The sequence below is a fragment of the Taeniopygia guttata genome, chromosome 30 (genome assembly GCF_048771995.1).
Source record: "Taeniopygia guttata chromosome 30, bTaeGut7.mat, whole genome shotgun sequence".
Lineage (NCBI taxonomy): Eukaryota > Metazoa > Chordata > Aves > Passeriformes > Estrildidae > Taeniopygia > Taeniopygia guttata.
This window is the reverse complement of record NC_133055.1, coordinates 1,714,784-1,737,113: the sequence shown is the minus strand read 5'-3', so window position 1 is coordinate 1,737,113 and position 22,330 is coordinate 1,714,784. Positions and strand designations below refer to the sequence as shown.

The window sequence follows — 22,330 nt, the reverse complement described above, 5'->3', positions numbered from 1 at the left end:
CTCTCCATGTCCAGGATCAGCCAGGCCAGGCCTGTCCCTTTTGTCCCCTGGGTGTCCCTTGGATGTCCCCTGGGTGCCCCTTGGTGTCCCTCAGGTGTGACAGGTGTCCCTCAGTGTCCCCTGGGTGTCCCTTGGATGTCACACATGTCCCTTGGTGTCCCCTGGATGTCCCCTGGTGTCCCCTGGGTGTCCCTCCATGTCCCCTGGGTGTCACAGGTGTCCCTGGGTGTCCTTGGTGTCCCTCAGTGTCCCCTGCTGTCCCCAAGTGCCACAAGGACCCAGGAAGTCCCCTGGATGCCACAGGAGTCCCAATGTCCCCTGGTCTGTCACCAATGTCCCCGTGGGTCCCTGGGGTGCCACCTTGGGCTGTCCCCGATGTCCCCTGGAGGTCACGGTGCCGCGGGTGCCACCTCGGGCTGTCCCCAATGTCCCCAATGTCCCCTGTGGGTCACGGTGCTGTCGGTGCCACCTCGGGCTGTCCCCGGTGTCCCCGGTGTCCCCTGGGGGTCATGGTGCCGCAGTTGCCACCTTGGCCTGTCCCCAATGTCCCCTGTGGGTCACGTTCCCCCTCAGATTTCCCGCCATTTTCCCTTCACATTTCCCGTCCTTTCCCCCCACTTTTCCTGCCTTTCTCCCTCACATTTCCCGGCATTTTCCCCCTCACATTTCCCGCCATTTCTCCCTCAGGTTTCCTGCCATTTTCCCTTGCATTTCCCGCCATTTTCCCCCTCACATTTCCCACCATTTTCTCCTCACTTTTCCCGCCCTTTCCCAACATTTCCCACCATTTCCCCCCTGACATTTCCCACCATTTTCCCTCACATTTCCTGCCATTTTCCCCTCACTTTTCCCACCATTTTCCCCTCAGTTTCCCACCCTTTTCCCCCTCATATTTCCCATCTTTTCCCCCTCACATTTCCCGCCCTTTTCTCCGTCACGTTTCCCACCCTTTTCTCCTCACTTTTCCCACCATTTTCCCCTCAGTTTCCCACCCTTTCCCCCTCACATTTCCCACCCTTTTCCCCCTCACATTTCCCATCTTTTTCCCCTCACGTTTCCTGTCATGTCCCCCCTTACTTTTCCCGCCATTCCATTTTCCTTCACATTTCCCGGCATTTTCCCCTCACATTTCCCACCATTTCCCCCTCCCATTTCTGCCATTTTCCCCTCACTTTTCCTGCCCTTTCCCAACATTTCCCACCATTTCCCCCCTGACATTTCCCGCCCTTTCCCCTCACATTTCCTGCCTTTTCCCCTCACTTTTCCTGCCGTTTCCCCGACATTTCCCACCATTTTCCCCCTCACATTTTCCGCCCTTTTCTCCTCACATTTCCCACCCTTTTCCCCGTCACGTTTCCCACCCTTTTCTCCTCACATTTCCCGCCATTTTCCCTCGCATTTCCTGCCATTTTCCCCTCACTTTTCCCACCATTTTCTCCTCAGTTTCCCACCCTTTTCCCCCTCACGTTTCCCACCATTTTCCCCCTTACTTTTCCCACCCTTTTCTCCTCACATTTCCCGCCCTTTTATCCGTCACGTTTCCCACCCTTTTCTCCTCACTTTTCCCACCATTTTCCCCTCAGTTTCCCACCCTTTTCCCCCTCACATTTTCCATCTTTTTCCCCTCACGTTTCTTGCCATGTCCCCCCTTACTTTTCCCGCCATTCCATTTTCCTTCACATTTCCCACCCTTTTCCCCCCTCACATTTCCCACCCTTTTCCCCCTCACATTTCCCATCTTTTCCCCCTCACATTTCCCGCCATTTTCCCCCTTACTTTTCCCGCCATTTCCCTGTCACATTTCCCACCATTTTCCCCTCACATTTCCCGCCATTTTCCCCCTCACATTCCCCTCACTTTTCCCCCTCATATTTCCCATCTTTTCCCCCTCACATTTCCCACCATTTTCCCTTCACATTTCCCGTCCTTTCCCCTCACTTTTTCCACCTTTTCCCCCTCACATTTCCCGCCATTTTCCCCCTCACATTTTCCACCCTTTTCTCCTCACATTTCCCGCCATTTTACCCTCACTTTTCCCATCATTTTCTCCTCAGTTTCCCACCCTTTCCCCCCTCAAATTTCCCATCTTTTCCCCCCCCTCACTTTTCCAGCCCTTTCCCCTCACATTTCCCACCATTTTCCCCTCACAATTCCCACCATTTTCCCCTCACTTTTCCCGCCATTTCCCTCTCCCATTTCTGCCATTTTCTCCTCACTTTTCCTGCCTTTCCCAACATTTCCCACCATTTCCCCCCTGACATTTCCCGCCATTTTCCCCTCACATTTCCCGCCTTTTCCCCTCACATTTCCCGCCATTTTCCCCTCACATTTCCCATCTTTTCCCCCTCACGTTTCCCGCCATTTTCCCCCTTACTTTTCCCGCCATTTTCCCCCTCACATTTCCCACCATTTTCTCCGTCACGTTTCCCACCTTTCCCCCTCACATTTCCCGCCTTTTCCCCTCATTTTTCCCGCCATTTCCCTCCATACTTTTCCCGCCATTTCCCCCCCAGTTTCCCGCCATTTTCTCCTCAGTTTCCCGCCATTTCCCCTCACGTTTCCTGCCGTTTTCAGGTTAATTTGGGAGGATTTGGGGGTTTTTGGGATCTCTTGGTGGTTTTTTTGGGAGGGATTTGAATTTTTTGGGGCGGTTTTGGGGTTATTTTGGGAGGATTTGGGGATTTGGGGGGTTTTGGGCTGGATTTGGGGATTTGGGGTTATTTTGGGTGGATTTGGGGTTTTTCGACATTTTTGGGGTCATTTTTGAAAGATTTGGGGTGATTTGGGATCTTTTGTGTATTTTTTGGGGAGTGATTTGGATTTTTTGGGTGGATTTGGGGTTAATTTGGGAGGATTTGGGATTTTTGGTGGTTTTTGGGGTTATTTGTGATTTTTGGAAAAAATCCCTTTAAAAATTGGAGTTTTTGGGAGATTTGGGGGGATTTTTTGGGGTTTTTGGGGATTTTTTTGGGATTTTTTTTCAGTTTTTGGAATTTTTTGGAATTTTTTGGGAATTTTTTGGTGATTTTTTTTTAAGGGATTATTTGGGGATTTTTTTTCATTTTTGGGGGGGGGATTTTTTTTGATTTTTGGAGGGATTTTTTTGCGATTTTTTGAGTTTTTTGGGGATTTTTTTGTGATTTTTTTTTTGATTTTTGGGGATCTTTGGGGATTCTTTCGGGATTTTTTTTGTATTTTTTAGTATTTTGGGGGGGGATTTTTTAAGGTGATTTTTAGATTTTTTGGGGGGATTTTTTGGGATTTTTGGGGGATTTTTTTTGGGGTTTTGGGATTTTTTGGGGGATTTTTAGGGGATTTTTTGGGATGTTTTTTGGATTTTTGTGGATTTTTTTTTATTTTATTTGGTATTTTTTGGTAATTTTGGGGATTTTTTTAAGGGATATTTTTGTGATTTTTTTGGGGGGGATTTTTGGGGGGATTTCTTGGGGATTTTTTGGGGATATTTGGCTGAAAATCCTTTTAAAAATCGGATTTTTTAGCACAAAACCTTGAATAAAATCGGCATTTTCCGCGGGATTTTTGACACAAATCCTTAAAAAAAAATCAGATTTTTTTGGCACAAATTCTTTAATAAAAACGGTATTTTTTGAGGGATTTTGGGGGGATTTTTGCCGGGTTTTTTGCGGATTTTTGGAGGGATTTTTAGGGAATTTTTTTTTCATTTTGGGGGGAATTTTTGGGTGAAAAAAAGGGAATTTCAGCAGTGTCCGGGCCTCTCGCAGACCCAGCGCAGCGGCTCCGCGCAGGCCGCGCTCACCCAGCGCCCTTTGGGCCCCAGGGCGCCGCAATCCTTCAGCTCCTGCTGCTCCTCCTGCAGCCACACGTCCCAAAACCTGGAAAAAAACCCCAAAATTCCAATTATTCCGGGAAAAGAAATATAGAAAAAGTAAAAATAAAAATCAGCAATGAAAACAACACAAAAAACCCCGATTTAAACGGCCAAAATGGGTGGAAAATGGCATTTTTCAAGGAAAAAATGTCATTTTTTGAAGGAAAAAATGGGAAAAAAATCGGATTTTTTTGTTGGCTTTTATTAAATTTCGTTAATTTTTATTATGCAAATTGATCTGAATTTATTTTTCATAAATTTTTAGTAATTTAAAAAATATTTTTGGTAATTTTTAGTCATTTTTTGGTAATTTTTAGTAATTTTAGAATTTTTAAAATTGATTTTTAATGGATTTTTATCCATATTTAATTCAGTCTTATCTTGGTTTTAATAATTTTTTCCTTACAAAAAATGAGATTTTTTTCCCCAAAATTTAGACTTTTTTCCCCAAAAAATATGATTTTTTCCCCAAAAAATATGATTTTTTCCCTAAATTGTGATTTAAAAAAATAATTCTCATTTTTTCCCAAAATTGGGATTTTTTTCCCCAAAATTGGATTTTTTCCCCGCTCTGCCCCAGCGCCATTTCCTTTCCTGCTCCTCCTCCCTCACCCCATCCAAAAATCGGATTTTTCCCCCAAAATTGCAATTTTTTTACAAAAAATGAGATTTTTTTCCCCAAAATTCTGATTTTCTCCCAAAATTACAATTTTTTTGGCCAAAAAATGAGATATTTTTTCCCAGTTATTAATTTTTCTTACAAAAAATGAGATTTTTTCCCCAAAATTCAGATTTTTTCCCCCAAAATTCTGATTTTTTTTCTCCAAAATTGTAATTTTTTTCGCCCAAAAGTGAGAAATTTTTTGCCCAAAATGCGATTTTTTTCTGCCCAAAATGATGAATTTTTTTTACAAAAACTGTGATTTTTTCCTCCAAAATTCAGATTTTTTCCCCCAAAAATGCGATTTTTTTTCTTTTTGCCTAAAATGATGATTTTTTTTTTCAGAATTGTGATTTTTTTTTGCCCAAAACTGTGATATTTTTGCCCAAAATTGGTGTTTTTTTACCCGATCTGCGGCTCCTCGCCGTTGACCCAGCGCCATTTCCCCTCCTGCTCCGCGTCCGTCACCCCCAGCCAGTAGGAGCTGCTGCGGTTGCTGTTCTGCACCAGGAAAAGCTGCAAAAAACCCAAAAAACCCTAAAAACACCCCAAAAAACACCCCCAAGATACCCCAAAAAACACCCCCAAAAAACACACCCAAAATACCCCAAAAAACACCCCCAAAAATATCCTAAAAATCCCCTAAAAACACCCCCAAAATACCCCAAAAAACACCCCAAAAATATCCTAAAAGTGCCCTAAAAATACCCCAAAAATCCCCTAAAAACACCCCAAAAAACACCCAAAAAAACCCCTAAAAACACCCCAAAAAACACCCAAAAAAATCCCCTAAAAATACCCAAAAAATCCCCTAGAAAGACCCCCAAAATACCCCAAAAATCCCCCAAAATCCCCTAAAAATACCCCAAAAAACACCCCCAAAATACCCCAATAACCACCCCCAAAATACCCCAAAAATCCCTTAAAAATACCCCCAAAAATACCCCAAAAAAACTCCAAAAAGACCTCCAAATATCTCAAAATTTGGGGTTTGGGATTTGGGGATTTCGGGGTTTGGGGTTTTTTGGGATGGGGATGGATTTGGGGTCGGGGATGGATTTGGGATTTAGGATTTTTTAGGATTTGGGATTTGGGGTTTTTGGGACCGGGATGGATTTGGGATCAGGGATGGATTTGGGATCAGGGATGGATTTGGGATTGGGGATTTAGGGTTTTTGGGATCAGGATGGATTCGGGATTTGGGATCGGGGATGGATTTGGGGTTTTTTAGGATTGGGGATTTGGGGTTTTTGGGATCGGGATGGATTTGGGATTTGGGATCGGGGATGGATTTGGGATTTGGGATCGGGATGGATTTGGGATTTGGGGTTTTTTGGGATTTGGGATTTATGGTTTTTTAGGATTTGGGATTTGGGGTTTTTGGGACCAGGATGGATTGGGGATTTGGGATTTTTTGGGATCAGGATGGATTCGGGATTTGGGACCGGGATGGATTTGGTAGTTGGGATTGGGGATGGATTTGGGATTTAGGATTTTTTAGGATTTGGGATTTGGGGTTTTTTAGGATTTGGGATTGGGGATTTGGGGTTTTTGGGATGGGGATCCCCCACCTGCTCGGCCTCGTCGCTGACCACGGCCAGCTGCGCCCCCAGGTCCTCGCAGGCGGCGCGGGCGCGGCCCCAGCTCAGCGCCAGCCCCGAGAAGGAATAACAGGAGCCGGCGTGGGAGCGCCAGCCCGGCCCGCAGCGCCGGGAGCTGCCCAGGGCCCGGCACAGCAAATCTGGGAAAAACAGGGAAATTATCCCAAAAAATCCCCAAAAAATTCCATGGAAAAATTCCCAAAAAATCCCATGGAAAAATCCCTGGGAAATGGGGAAATGATCCTGGAATAAACCCCGGGAAACAGCCCCGCAGCGCCGGGAGCTGCCCAGGGCCCGGCACAGCAAATCTGGGAAAAACAGGGAAATTATCCCAAAAAATCTGGGAAAAATTCCATGGAAAAATCCCCAAAAAATTCCATTGAAAAATCCCTGGGAAATGGGGAAATGATCCTGGAATAAACCCCGGGAAACGGCCCCGCAGCGCCGGGAGCTGCCCAGGGCCCGGCACAGCAAATCTGGGAAAAACAGGGAATTATCCCAAAAAATCCGGGAAAAATTCCATGGAAAAATCCCCCAAAAATTCCATGGAAAAAATCCCCGGGAAGTGGGGAAATGATTCGGGGAAATTTGGGAAATTATCCTGGGAAATCTGGGGAAACCACGGGAATATCCTGGAGATTATCCCGGGAAAATCCTGGAAATTATCCTGGGAAAATATCCCAAAAATATCTGGGAAAACCTCCATGGAAAAATCCCCCAAAAATCCCCTGGAAAAATCCCTGGGAAATAGGGAAATGATCTGGGGAAAAGCTCAGGTAAATCTGGGAAAACCACGGGAATATCCTGGAAATTATCCTGGGAAATTCCTGGAAAATATCCCTGGGAAATTCCTGGAAATTATCCCGAAAAAATTTGGGAAGAATTCCATGCAAAAATCCCCGGGAAATGGGGAAATTATCCTGGGAAATCTGTGAAAATATCCGGGGAAATCTGGGAAAATCACGGGAATATCCTGGAAAATATCCTGGGAAAATCCTGGAAATTATCCCCAAAAAATCTGGGGAAAATTCCATGGAAAAATCCCAAAAATTCCCATGGAAAAGTCCCCCGGAAAACAGTGGGAAATAGGGAAATTATCCTGGGGAAAACACGGGAAAATCTGGGAAAATATCCCAGGAAAATCTGGGAAAATATCCCCGGAAAATCAGGGAAAATATCCCCAAAAAAATCCCCCCAAAATTCCATGGAAAAATCCCTGGGAAATGGGGAAATTATCTGGGAAATCTGGGAAAATATCTGGAGAAATCTGGGAAAACCATGGGAATATCCTGGAAAATATCCTGGGAAAATATCCCAAAAATATCTGGGAAAAATTCCATGGAAAAATCCCCCAGAAAAATCCCCGGGAATTGGGGAACTGTTCTTGGAATAAACCCCGGGAAACGGCCCCGCAGTGCCGGGAACTGCCCAGAAAATCTGGGGAAAACGGGAAATTATCCCGGAAAAATCTGGGAAAATATCCTGGGAAAATCAGAGAAATATCCCAGGAAAATATCCCCAAAAAATCTGGGAAAAATTCCATGGAAAAATCCCCGGAAAATGGGGAAATTATCCTGGAAAAACCCCTGGCAAATCCCCGGGAAATTGGGAAATTATCCGGGGAAATCTGGGAAAGCCACAGGAATATCCTGGAAACTATCCTGGGAAAATCCTGGAAATTATCCCGGGAAAACCTGGAAAAATATCCCCAAAAAAATCTGGGAAAAATCCCATGGAAAAATCCCCCAAAAATCCCATGGAAAAATCCCCGGGAAATGGGGAAATTATTCTGGGAAATCTGGGAAAATATCCGGGGAAACTCTGGGAAAACCACGGGAAAATCCTGGAAATTATCCTGGGAAAAATCTGGGAAAATATCCTGGGAAAATCCTGGAAATTATCCCTAAAAATTCCCCAGAAAGTTCCATGGAAAAGTCTCAAAAAATCCCATAGAAAAATCTCCCAGAAAACAGCAGGAAATAAGGAAATTATCCTGGGAAAAACACAGGAAAATCTGGGAAAATATCCCAGGAAAATATAGGAAAATATCCTGGGAAAATCTGGGAAAATATCCCCAAAATAAACCCCCCAAAAATCCATAGAAAAATCCCCGGGAATTGGGGAAAATATCCGGGGAAATCTGGGAAAACCATGGGAAAATCCTGGAAAATATCCCAGGAAAATCTGGGAAATTATCCCAAAAAAATCTGGGAAAAATTCCATGGAAAAATCCCAAAAAAATCCCCGGGAAAAGCCGGCAGAAGGAAGAACAGGAGCCGGCGTTTTTTTGGGGAATTTTGGATATTTTTTTGGGGAATTTGGGGATTTTGTGGAATCTCTGGGATTTTTTGAGGGGAAATTTTTGGGAATTTTGGAGGAAATTTTTGGAGGGAAATTTGGGGAATTTTTTAGGGGATTTTTTGGGATTTTGGGGGGATGTTATCTTTTAATTTTTAGGATTTTTGGGGGGAATTTTTGGAAGAAATTATTGCGGGAAATTTTAGGGATTTTTGGGAATTTTTTTGAATTTTTGGAGGGAATTTTTGGGGGAATTTTCTAGAATTTTTTGGGAATTTTGTTTGGAATTTGGGGGAATTTTGGATATTTATGGGGGGAATTTGGGAATTCAGGAATTTTGGGAATTTTGGGAATTTAGGAATTTTGGGAATTTGGGAATTTTGGTAATTTGGAATTTTTGGGAGGAATTTTTTGGAACTTTTGGAGGAAATTTTTTGGGGGACTTTTCGGGAAATTTGGGGAACTTTGGAGGAAGTTTTTTTGGGAATTCTGGAGAATTTTTTTGAATTTTTGGAGGGAATTTTGGAGGAAATTATTTGGGGAATTTTTTGGCATTTTCTGGGAATTTTTTTTTAATTTTTGGGAATTTTGGATATTTTTGGGGGAATTTGGGAATTTTGGACATTTTGGAATTTTAGAAATTTTGCTGGAAATTTGGGGGATTTTTTTGGAATTTTTCTGGGGTATTTTAGGGAATTCTCGGGGGGATTTTGGGGATAATTTCGGGAATTTGGGAATTCAGGAATTCAGGAATTTTGGGAATTCAGGAATTACCGGCCTGCTCCTCCTGCTCCAGTTGGTGCTGCCGGATCCCGAAATGGAGCCGGGTCTGCTCCTGCTGCACTGGGAACCGGAAAAAAACAGTTTGGACCAGTAGAAACCAGAAAAAAAACAGTCAAACCCAGTAAAAACCAGTATAACCAGTATGGACCAGTAACAAACCAGTATAAACCAGTAAAAAACCCAGTACAGGCCAGTTTAAACCAGTATAAAGCAGTATGGACCAGTATAAACCAGTATAAACCAGTTTGTCCCAGTCCCTCCCAGTCCAATCCCCCCCAAACCGGAGTCGGAAAAGCCAAAATTGGGAAATTTTGGGAATTTTGGGGGAATTTTCAGGGATTTTGGGGGATTTTTGTGAATTTTGGGAATTTCTGAGAATTTGAGAATTTTGGGGAATTTTTGAGAATTTGGGAATTTGGGAATTTTTGGGATTTTTTTGGGATGGATTTGGGGATTTTGGGGAATGTTTGTGAATTTCTGGGAATTTGGGAAATTTTTGAAATTTTGGGGGATTTTGGAGGATTTTTTGAATTCTTGGGAATTTTGTTGAATTTTTGAGTATTTTGGGGATTTTTGGGGAATTTTTTTATTATTTTTGAATTTTTGGGAACTTGGAATGTTTGGGAATTTTTTGGAATGTTTGGGAATTTTGAGGGACTTTGGGAATTTTGGGGAATTTGGGGAATGGGAATTTTTGGAAAATTCTGGAAATGTTTGGGAATTTGGGGATTTGAGAATTTGGGGAATTTTGGGGAAATTTTTGGAATTTGGGAATTTTTGGGAATTTGGGAATTTTGGGGAATTTTTGCTACTTACGGGAATCCAGAACAGCCGAAAAATTTGATTTCAGCAGCTCCAGCTCCGCCCACAGCGCCTGGTCTGCAACAGCCAAAAATCCCAAATTTTCATGGAATTCACCCAAATTCCCAAGTTTTCATGGAATTCTGCCCAAAATTCCCATTTTCCACCCAAAATTCCCATCCCCCCCCAAAAAGTTCACATTTCCACATGGAATTCCTCCCAAAATTCCATTCTTAATGGAAATTTTCCCCAAAATTCCCATTTTTGCTCCCAAAATTCTCATTTTCCCCCCAGAATTTTCCCCAAAATTCCCATTTTTAATGGAAAATTTTCTCCAAAATTCCCATTTTCCCCCCAAAATTCCCATTTTTCTCCCCAAATTTTCCGTTTCCCCCTGAAATTTTTCCCCAAATCCCCATTTTCCAATCAAATCCACCCCAAAATTCCCATTTCCCCCCAAAAATCCCCATTTTTGATGGAAATTTTCCCCAAAATTTACGCTTTGCCTGGAATTCCTCCCAAAAATTCCCGTTTTCTCCCCCAAAATCCCCATTTTTTACGGAAAAAATTCCCCAAAATTCCCATTTTCCCCCCAAATTCCCGTTTTGGATGGAAAATTTTCTCCAAAATTCCCATTTTCCCCCAAAATTCCCACTTCCCCCCCAAAATTCCCATTTTCTCATGGAATTCCTCCCCAAATTCCCGTTTTCGATGGCAATTCCCCCCAAATTGCCGTTTTTTTCCCAAATTCCCGTTTTCCCCCAATTCCCGTTTTTCCCCCAATTCCCGATTTCCCCAATTCCCGTTTTCCCCCCAAATCCCCGGTTTTCCCCAAATCCCGTTTTTCCCAAAATTCCTGGTTTTTCCCCCAAAATTCCCATTTTTCTATGGAATTGCTCCCAAAATTCCCATTTATGATGGAAAATTTTCTCCAAAATTCCCGTTTTTCCCCCCAAAATTCCCATTTTCCCCCCAAAATTCCCATTTCCCATGGAATGCCTCTCAAAAATCCAATTTTTGATAGAAATTTTCCCCAAAATTCCCAATTTTTCACCCAAAATTCCCGGTTTTCCATGGAATTCACCCCAAAAATCTCATTTTTGATGGAAAATTTTCCCCAAAATTCCCATTTCCACTCAAAATCCCCATTTTTCTATAGAATTCTTCCCAAAATTCCCAATGTTCCACCCAAAATTCCCGGTTTTTCACTGAATTCTTCCCAGAATTCCCATTTCCCCCGACAAAATTCCCATTTTTCTCCCCCAAATTCCCATTTTTGATGGAAATTTCTGCCAAAATTCCCATGTTTCCCTCCAAAATTCCCATTTTCCCATGGATTCCACCCCCAAATTCCCGCTTTTACCCCCAAAATCCCCCTTTTTGATGGAAATTTCCCCCAAAATTCCCGCTTTTCCCTGGAATTCCTCCCAAAAATTCCCATTTTCTCCCCAAAACCTCCCATTTTCCTCCCAAAAATCCCCATTTTTGACGGAAAAATTTCCCCAAAATTCCCATTTCCCCCCCAAATTCCAATTTCTCCCCAAAAGTTCCCATTTTCCCATGGAATTCCTCCCAAAAATCCCATTTTTGATGGAAAATTTTCTCCAAAATTCCCGTTTTCCCCCAAATTCCTGTTTTCTCCCCGCCAATTCCCGTTTTTCCCCAAATCCCGTTTTCCCCAAAATTCCTGGTTTTTCCCCCAAAATTCCCATTTTTCCATGGAATTGCTCCCAAAATTCCCATTTATGATGGAAAATTTTCTCCAAAATTCCCATTTTTCCCTCCAAAATTCCCATTTTTCCCTCCAAAATTCCCATTTTTCCCTCCAAAATTCCCATTTTTCCATGAAATTCCACCCCAAATCCCCATTTTTCCATGTAATTCCACCCAAAATCCCCATTTTTCCATCAAATCCACCCCAAAATTCCCTGTTTTCCCCCCAAATTTCCCATTTCTGATGGAAATTTCCCCAAAATTCCCGAATTCCCCCCCTAAAATTCCCATTTTCTCATGGAATTCCTCCCCAAATCCCCATTTTCGATGGCAATTCCCCCCAAATTCCCGTTTTTCTCCAAATGTCCGTTCTTCCCCAAATCCCGTTTTCCCCAAATCCCCGGTTTTCCCCAAATTCCTGATTTTTCCCCCAAAATTCCCATTTCCCCATGGAAATCCTCCCAAAATTCCCATTTTTGATGGAAAATTTTCTCCAAAATTCCCTTTTTTCCCATCCAAAATTCCCATTTTTCCATGGAATTCCTCCCAAAATTCCCATTTCCCCAAAATTCCCTGTTTTCCACGCAGAATTCCCATTTTTGATGGCAATTTTCCCCAAAATTCCCATTTTCCCCCAGAATTCCTCCCCAAATTCCCGTTTTCGATGGCAATTCCCGTTTTTCCCCAAATTCCCGGGTTTTTTTCCCAAAATCCCGTTTTTTCCCCCCAAACTCTCCGCTCACGTTTCCCCACGGCCGCCGCCAGGAGCCCCCCCCAGGCCAGGCCCAGCAGCGCCATGGCGGCCGCCATTGCCCATTGCCCGCACTTCCGGTCCCGGTGCCCGGATTTCCGGTCCGAGTTCCCGGATTTCCGGTCCCCGTTCCCGGATTTCCGGTCCCCATTCCCGGATTCGGGCTCGGAATTCCCAAATTTCCGTTGGGAATCTTCGGGATCCCCCTGGGGAGGCCCCGCCAGGAGATAAACGCCTGCGGGGAGCAAAAAAATGGGAATTTTGGGGATTTTTTTGGGATTTGTGGGAATTTTTTTGGGATTTTTGGGAATTTTTTGGGATTTTTGGGAATTTTTTAGGGATTTTTGGGAATTTTTTGGGGAATTTTTGGGAAAAAAGGGAATTTTTAGGATTTTTTGGGAAATTTGGGGATTTTTTTGGGAATTTGGGGAGATTTTAAAGGGATTTTTTTTGGATTTTTGGGGGAAAATGGGGATTTTTGGAAAATTAGGGGGATTTTAAGGGGATTTTTTGGGAATTTTTGGGGGGATTTTGGGGAATTTTGGATGGATTTTTGGGAAATTTGATGCATTTTGGGATTTTTTTTGAATTTTGGAGGATTTTTTTAATTTCTGTGAAATTTTGGGGAATTTTTGGAAAATCTTGCAGATTTCTAGGAATTTTTGAGAGAAGATTTTTTGGGAATTTTTGCGGCATTTTGAGATTTTTTGGGAATTTTTGGAGTTTTTTTTAATTTCTGGGAAATTTTGGGGAATGTTGGGAAATTTTTGCACATTTTTGGAATTTTTGGGAATTTTGGAGAAGTTTTGGGTGAATTTTTGGGAATTTAGGCAGAAATTTGGGGGAATTTTTTTTGCATTTTTGAGTTAATTTTTTGGGAATTTTGGGGGATTTTGGATTAGGATCGGAATTCCCAATTTGGGGTCAAAATTCCCGAATTCGGGCTCAGAATTCCCAAATTTTCGGTCAGAATTCCCAAATTTTGGGTCCAAGTTGCCAAATTTTGGGTGGGAATTCCCAATTTGGGTCAAAATTCCCAATTTTTTGTCTGAACTCCCAAATTTCCACTGGGAATTCCCAAATTTTGGGGGGATTTTTTTTGAATTTTTGTGGAAATTTTTGGGATTTTTTGGGATATTTTTTTGAATTTTAAGAATTTTTTGGAATTTTTTTTTGAGATTTTTGTGGGGATTTTAGGGGAATATTTGGAATTTTGGGGGGAATTGTTGGGATTTTTTTGGTGGATTTTTTTGTGGAATTTTTTGGGGGTATTTTTAAGGAATTTTGGTATTTTGGGGGGATTTTGGAGGAATTTTTGGGATTTTTGGGGAATTTTGGACAATTTTAGGGATTTTTTTCAATTTTGGGGAAGTTTGGGTATTTTTTTGGATTTTGGGGATTTTGGAGGGAATTTTTTGGGAATTTGGGGAAGTTTGGGGGATTTTTTTGATAATTTTTGGGATTTTGGGGGGAATTTTTAGGGAATTTTGGGGAATTTTTTGGGAAAATTTGGGGAAATTTTGGGGTACTTTCAGGGAATTTTAGGGGAAAAGTTAAGGGATTTTTAGGGGGAAATTTTAGGGATTTTTTTTAATTTTTGGGGGAAATTTTTTGAATTTTTTGGTATATTTTGGGGATTTTTTTGGATTTTTTTTTGGAGGAATTTTTGAGATTCTTTTGGGAATTATTTTGGATTTTTGGGGGGATTTTTTGGGGAATTATTCTGGATTTTTTGGGGGGATTTTTTGGGGGATTTTTCGGGGTATTTTTAGGGAATTTTTTGGGGGAATTTTTTGGTATTTTTGGAGAATTTTTGGGGTAATTTTTTTGGGAATTTTAGGGGAATATTTTTAATTTTGGGGGATTTTTTGGGGAATTTTTTTTATATTTTTAGGGAATTTGGGGGGAATTTTTTGGGGGAATTTTTTTTGGGAATTTTTTGGGGGAATTTTGGGAATTTTGGGGGGACCTTTGGCCGGGGGGCCGCGCTCGGATCCCGCCATGGAAACGTCGTCGTAATCGGCCTCAAAACTGTCGGGAGAGGCTGGAAAAGAGAAAAAATCCGATTTTTGGGGGATTTTTGGGTAAAAAATTTCCATTTTTGGGGGAATTTTAAGGGAAAAACAAATTTGATTTTTGGGGGATTTTAAAGGAAAAAATTTTCAATTTTGGGGGGATTTTAAAGGAAAAAATTAGATTTTTTTGGGACTTAAGGAGGTAAAAAATTCAGTTTTTGGCGGGATTTAAGGATAAAAAATTCAATTTTTGGGGAATTTTAATGGAAAAACAAATTTGATTTTTGGGGGGATTTTAAAGGAAAAAATTTTCAATTTGGGGGGATTTTAAGGGAAAAAAATTCAAATTTTTGGGGGCTTTAAGAGGAAAAAATTCGATTTTTGGGGGGGATTTTAAGGGAAAAAAATTTGATTATTTCAGATTTTAAGGGAAAAAATTCAATTTTTTTTGGATTTTTAAGAAAAAAAAAATGTTGGGGACTTTAAGAGGCAAAAATTCAGGTTTTTTTGGGATATGAAGGGAAAATAAATTTGATTTTAAGGGAAAAAAGGAATTTTTTTTTTTTAAGGAAAAAAAATAGAGTTTTTTTGTTTTTTAAGGGAAAAAATTCAATTTTTTTTGGATTTTAAGGGCAAAAACTCGATTTTTTTTTTGACTTTAAGAGGTAAAAAATTCGATTTTTTGGGGGCATTTGAAGGGAAAAACAAATTGGATTTTTAGGGGATTTTGAAGTAAAAAATTCAATTTTTAGGGAACTTTAAGAGGTAAAAAAAAAATCAAATTTTTTCCTGGATTTTAATGGCAAACCAGATTTGATTATTTTTGGATTTTATGGGAAAAAAATTGATTTTGGGGTATTTGATGGGGAAAAAAATTGATTATTTTGGATTTTAAGGGAAAAATTAATTTTGGAGGATTTTTAAGGGGAAAAAATTTTTGATTTTTTGGGGGATTTTAAGAGGAAAAAATTCGAATTTGGGGGGATTTTAAGAGGAAAAATCCGAATTTTTGGGGGATTTTAAGAGGAAAAATTCGAATTTTGGGGGGGATTTTAATAGGAAAAAATTGAATTTTTGGGGATTTTGCAGCCGAATTTGGAGCAGAAATTCCCAATCCTGGTGGCAAAGGAATCAATGGATGAATCCGGTCCCAAAATTTGGGAAAAATTGGGAAAATTTGGGGGAAAAAGGGGAAATTTGGGATAAAAAAGGGAATTTACCGGGTCTGAAGTCGCCCACTGGGGAAATCCTCCCGGCCACGGAGTAAATTCCTGGGAAAGGGAAAAGGGGGAAAAATCGGGAAAATTCAAAATAAATCGGGAAAATTCAAAATAAATCAGGAAAAAACAGGGGAAAATCGGGGGAAAAAATGGGGGGAAAATAAGGAAAAAATGGGGGGGAGGAAATGGGGGAAATCGGGGAAAATCGGGAATAAAACAAGGAAAAAATGGGGGAAAATCGGGAGTAAATCAGGGAAAAACCAGGAAAAATGGGGGGGAAAAAACAGGAAAAATTGAGGGGAAATTGGGAAAATTGGGGAAAAAAATTGAAAAACTGGGGGGAAATCGGGATAAAAATCAGGGGAAAATCGGGGAAAATCGGGAAAAATTAAGAATAAATCGGGAAAAAATGTGGGAAAAAAGGGGGAAATCGGGAAAAAACCCGGGGAAAATGGGAAAAATGGGGGAAAAATCAGGGAAAAATGAGGAAAAAAAAAAAGAGGAAAAAATGGGGGGAAATGGGGGGAAAAGGGGAGAAAAAATGGAAAAAATGGGGAAAAATCAGGGGAAAAATCGGGAATAAAACAGGAAAAAATCAGGGAAAAAATCAGGAAAAAACAAGGGAAAAAACGGGAAAAACTGGGGGGAAATCGGGAAAAAATCGGGAATACATCAGGAAAAAACAGGAAAAATCGGGAAAAATGGGGGGAAAAAGGAAAAAAATGGGGGAAAATCGGGAAAAAATTAGGAAAAAATCGGGAAAAAATTTGGAATAAAACAGGAAAAATGGGGGAAAATCAGCAAAAAATACAGGAAAAAATGGAGGGGAAATGGGATAAAAATTCGAGGGGAAATGGAGAGAAAATGGAGAAAAAAATAGAGAAAAATGGGGGAAAAAAGGGGGAAAAGGAGGGAAAAATCGGGAAAAAAACCCGGAAAAATGGGGAAATTAAAGGGAATAAAAGGGGAAAAAAGAGAGAAAATGGGGAGGGAAGGGAGAAAAAAATGGGGGAAAATTGGAGGAAAATGGGGGAAAAAATCAGGAAAAATCTGGGAAAATTGGGGGGGGGGAAATGAGGGGAAAAAGGAGAATAAAAGAGGAATAAAAAGGGGGAAAAATAGAGAAAATTTAGGGGAAACAGAGGAAAAAAAGGGGGGGGAGGGAGAAAAAATGGGGAAAAAATAGGAATAAAAGGGACAAAAATGGGGAAAAGTCAGGAAAAAATAGGGAAAAAACAGAAAAGAAGAAGGAAAAAAGGGGGAATAAAAGGGAAAAATCGAGAAAAAAAAATGGGGGGGAAATGGGAAAAAATTGGGAAAATGGGGGGAAAATGAGAATTTGGGGGATTTAAGTCGGGAAAAATGGGAATTTAGGGAATTTTCCCCCCAAAAAACCCAAATTTGAGATTTACCCACCAAAAAAGGGGGAATTTGGGGCATTTTTCCTAAGAAAACCCCAAAATTTGGGATTTACACCCGAAAAAATCAGAAATTTGTAATTTACCTCGAAAAAAATGGGAATTTAACCAAAAAAAGGCGGATTTAACCCAGAAAAAAAAGGGGAATTTTCCTTTAAAAATCCCAAAGTTTGGGATTTAACCCCCCAAAAAGTGGAAATTTGGGATTTAACCCGGGAAAAATGGGAATTTAACCCCAAAAAAGGGGAATTTTCCCCAAAAAACCCAAATTTGGGATTTACCCCCATAAAAAAGCTGAAATTTGGGATTTATCCCCAAAAAAGCCGAAATTCGGGATTTAACCCAGAAAAAAGGGGGAATTTGGGGGAATTTTTCCCCAAAAAACCCCAAATTTGGGATTTACTTCCCCCAAAAAAAGGAAAATTTGAGGGATTTTTCCCAAAAAAACACAAAATTTGGGATTTGACACAGAAAAAAAGGGAATTTAACCCAGAAAAAGGCGGATTTAACCAGGAAAAATGAGAATTTTGGGGGATTTTTAAAAAAAAAAAAAAAATTTGGGATTTACCCCCCAAAAAAGGGAAAATTTGGGGGATTTTCCAATAAAAATTTGGGATTTAACCCGGAAAAAATGTGAATTTAACCCGGAAAAAAGGGGAATTTTTCCCCAAAAAAAACCCCAAATTTAGGATTTACCCCCCCAAAAAAGGGGGAATTTGGGGGGTTTTCCCCCAAACCCCCAAAATTCGGGATTCACCCCCCAAAAAAGGAGAATTTGGGATTTTTGCCCCAAAAAAGGGAATTTTTCTCACCCGGCTGCCGCTGGAGCCGCCCGGGGCCGATCCAGTTCCCGTAGGGCCCCGGCTGGGCCATGGCCGCGCCCAACCCCAAATCCTGAGGGACCCCAAAATTCCTGAGGGACCCCAAAAATCAGCAGGGACCCCCCAAAAATCAACCCATGGACCCCAAAAACCCCAAAATTCATCAGGGACCCCAAAATTCCTGAGGGACCCCCCAATTCCTGAGGGACCCCCCAAATTCCTGAGGGATCCCCCAAAAACCCCAAAATTTATCTGGGACCCCAAAAAATCAACCCAGAGACCCCCAAATTCAGCAGGGACCCCCCAAATTCTTGAGGAACACCAAAATTCCTGAGGGACCCCCCAAATTCAGCAGGGACCCCCCCAATTTCTGAGGGACCCCCAAATTTCCTGAGGGACCCCAAATATCAACCCAGGGACCCCAAAATTCATCAGGGACCCCCCAATTCCTGAGGGACCCCCAAAAATCAACCCAGGGACCCCCAAAATTCATCAGGGACCCCCCAAAAATTCCTGAGGGACCCCAAAATTCCTGAGGGACCCCTCAAATTCCTGAGGGACCCCAAAAATCATCAGGGACCCCCAAAATCAACCCAGGGACCCCCAAAACCCCAAAATTCATCAGGGACCCCCCAAATTCATCAGGGACCCCCCCAATTCCTGAGGGACCCCCCAAAAACCCCCAAATTCATCAGGGATCCCCAAAAACTCCTCAGGGACCCCCAAAAAATCAACCCAGGGAACCCCAAATTCAGCAGGGACCCCCGAAAATTCAGCGAGACCCCCGAATTCCTGAGAGACCCCCCAATTTCTGAGGGACCCCCCAAAATTCATCAGGGACCCCCCAAATTCCTGAGGGACCCCCCAGACCCCCAAAATTCCGCAGGGACGCCCCCAAATTCATCCGGGACCTCCCAAAAATCAACCCAGGGACCCCAAAAACCCCCAAATTCATCCGGGACCCCCCAAAAACCCCAAAATTTCTGAGGGACCCCCAAAAATCAACCCAGGGACCCCAAAATTCCTGAGGGACCCCCAATTCCTGAGGGACCCCCAAAAACCCCCAAATTTATCAGGGACCCCCAAAAAATTCCTCAGGGACCCCCCGAATTCAGCAGGAACCCCAAAAAATCAACCCAGGGACCCCGAAAACCCCAAAATTCATCAGGGACCCCAAAAAATTAACCCAGGGACCCCAAAATTCCTGAGGGGCCCCCAAATTCCTGAGGGACCCCCCAAAAATCAGCAGGGACTCCCCAAAATTCCTGAGGGACCCCCAAAAACCCCCAAATTTATCAGGGACCCCCCAAAAATTCCTCAGGGATCCCCAATTCCTGAGGGACCCCAAAAATCAATCCAGGGACCGCAAAATTCCTGAGGGGCCCCCAAATTCCTGAGGGACCCCCAAAAATCAACCCAGGGACCCCCAAAACCCCCAAATTCATCAGGGACCACAAAAAATTAACCCAAGGACCCCCCAAATTCAGCAGGGACACCCCAAAAACTCCTCAGAGACCCCCAAAAACCCAAAAAATTCCTCAGGAACCCCCAAGAATCAACCCAGGGACCCCAAAACCCCCAAAATCTCCTCAGGGACCCCAAAATTTCCCTCCCAGACCCCAAAATTTCCCTCCTCAACCCCAAAATCTCCTTTCTTGAACCCAAAATTTCCTTCCCGACCCCAAAATTTCATTTATTTACCCCAAAATCTCCTTCCGTGACCTCAAATTTTTTGTTACCCCAAAATCTCCTTTTGTGACCCCAAAATTTCGTTTTTTGACCCCAAAATTCTCCCCACAGACCCCAAAATCTGATTTATTTACCCCAAAATCTCCTTGAGGACCCCAAAATCCGATTTATTTACCCCAAAATTTCCTCCTGTGACCCCAAAAATCTCCTCAAGGACCCCAAAATTCCCTTAATTGACCCCAAAATTTCATTTATTTACCCAAAATCTTCTCAAGGACCCCAAAATTCCCTTTATTGACCCAAAATCTCCTTCCGGGACCCCAAAATTTCCTTTTTCGACCCCAAAACTCCCCCTCAGACCGCAAAATCTGATTTATTTACCCCAAAATTTTCTTTATTGACCCAAAATCTCCTTTTGTGACCCCAAAATTTTTTCTGTTACCCCAAAATTTCCTTTTTTGACCCCAAAATTCCTCCCCCCAGACCCCAAAATTTCATTTATTGACCCAAATTTTTTCTATTCCCCCAAAATTTCCTTCAGGAGCCCCAAAATTTCCTTTATTGATCCCAAAATTTCTTCTGTGACCCCAAAATCTCCTCAAGGACCCCAAAATCTGATTTATTTACCCCAAAATCTCCTTTTGTGACCCGAAATTCCCTTCCCCGACCCCGAAATTTCCTTTTTCGACCCCAAAATTTCCCTTCAGACCCCAAAATCTCATTTATTCACCCCAAAATCTTCTTTATTGACCCAAAATCTCCTCAAGGACCCCAAAATTTTTTCTGTTACCCCAAAATTTCCTTTTTTGACCCCAAAATTCTCCCCCCAGACCCCGAAATCTGATTTATTTACCCCAAAATCTCCTTGAGGACCCCAAAATCTGATTTATTTACCCCAAAATTTCCTCCCGTGACCCCAAAAATCTCCTCAAGGACCCCAAAATTCCCTTTTTTGACCCCAAAATCTGATTTATTTACCTCAAAATCTCCTTTTTTGACCCCAAAACTCCTCCCCAGACCCCAAAATTCCTCCCCCCAGACCCCAAAATCTCCTTTTGTGACCCCAACATTTCCTTTTTTGACCCCAAAATTTCACTTATTTACCCCAAAATCTCCTTCCGTGACCCCAAAATTTTTTGTTACCCCAAAATTCCCTTTATGGACCCCAAAATCTGATTTATTGACCCCGAAATTCCCTTAATTGACCCCAAAATCTCCTCAAGGACCCCAAAATCTCCTTTTGTGACCCCAAAATTCCCTTTATTGACCCAAAATCTCTTCCCTGACCCCGAAATTTCCTTTTTTGACCCCAAAATCCCCTTTAATCCCCCAAAATCCCCTTTAATCCCCCCAAATTCCCTTTTTTCCCCAAAATCCCCTTTTTTTACCCCAAAATTCCCTTTTTTTCCCCAAAATTCCCTTTTTTTCCCTTTTTTCCCCACCCCCTTGCCCCGAACCTGCTCCGGCGCCGAGTTCGGATTTTTGGGCTGAAATTCAGATTTTTGGGCTGAAATTCGGATTTTTGGGTTGAAATTTGGAGGTTTTGGGCTGAAATTCGGATTTTTCGGGTGAAATTCGGAGGTTTTGGGCTGAAATTCGGATTTTTCGGGTGAAATTCGGAGGTTTTGGCCGCCCCCGAGCAGCGAAATTTGAATTTTCGGCTTTTTCGGTTCCCCTTTTTGGGGTTTTTTTCACCCAAAAGCGGCGAAGAGGCGCTTCCGGGGGGAGGGGAGAGAAAAGGGGAAAAATGGGTCAGAAAATGAGAAAAAAAGAATAAAAATTGGGGGGAAATGGGGGGAAAAATCAAAATAAAAAAGGGGGAAAAAATCAGGAAAATGGGGGGAAAATGTAAAAAAAAATGGGGGGAAAATGTAAAAAAATGGAGGGAAATTTAAAAAAAATGGGGGGGAAAGTTAAAAAAAAGGAGGAAAATGTAAAAAATGGGGGGAAAATTTTTAAAAAATTGAGTAAAATGTAAAAAATGGGGCTAAAATTTAAAAAATGAGCGGGAAAATATAAAAAAATGGGGGAAAATTTTTAAAATGGGGGAAAATTTAAAAAAATGGGGGGAAATCAAAGAAATGGGAAAAACCCCCAAAAACTGGTGAGAGAAATGTAAAAATTGAGGGGAAAATCAAAATAAAAAAGGGGAAAAAAAATCACGAAAATGGGGGGGAAATTTAAAGACAAATGGGGGAAAATGTAAAAAAATGGGGGGGAAATTTAAAAAATGGGAAAATTTTAAAAGATGGGGGAAAATTTTAAAAAAAGGGGGAAATTTAAAAAATGAGGGGAAATTAAAAAAAAAGGTGGGAAAATCTAAAAAAATTGGGGTAAAATTTAAAAAATGGGAAAAGATCCCAAAAACTGGTGAGAAAAATGTAAAAATTGGGGGGGAAATCTCAAAAATTGGAAAAAAACAAAAAATGGGGAGAAAATAAAAAAAAATGGGGGGGAAATCCCAAAAATGGGAAAAAACCCACTAAAAAACGGGGAGAAAAAAAAAAAAAAAAAAGGGTAAAAAATTGTAAAAATTGGGGGGGGAAATCCCAAAAATAGGAAAAAACCCCCAAAAACTGGGGAGAAAATTGTAAAAATTTGAGGTGAAATCCCAAAAATGGGGAAAAAACCCCAAAAATGGGGAGAAAAATAGAAAATTGGGGAAAATCCCAAAAATGGGAAAAAAAAAAACAACAAAAAATGGGGAGA

At 41.6% G+C, this 22,330-nt stretch overlaps 1 protein-coding gene across 1 annotated transcript; it reads right to left on the bottom strand.

Annotated features, from left to right (window-relative positions):
• Positions 1-3,569: 3,569 nt before the first annotated feature.
• LOC115491624 (asialoglycoprotein receptor 1) lies at positions 3,570-21,328 on the bottom strand. Its single transcript, XM_072920132.1, has 10 exons — positions 21,079-21,328; positions 17,924-18,005; positions 15,694-15,744; positions 14,428-14,502; positions 12,451-12,693; positions 10,010-10,072; positions 9,185-9,253; positions 6,083-6,252; positions 4,918-5,027; positions 3,570-3,854 (listed from the first exon to the last, which is right to left on the bottom strand). Exons 2-10 carry the CDS (start codon positions 17,982-17,984, stop codon positions 3,719-3,721), a joined length of 978 nt encoding a protein of 325 aa, XP_072776233.1. The 5' UTR covers positions 17,985-18,005; positions 21,079-21,328; the 3' UTR covers positions 3,570-3,718.
• Positions 21,329-22,330: the final 1,002 nt, after the last annotated feature.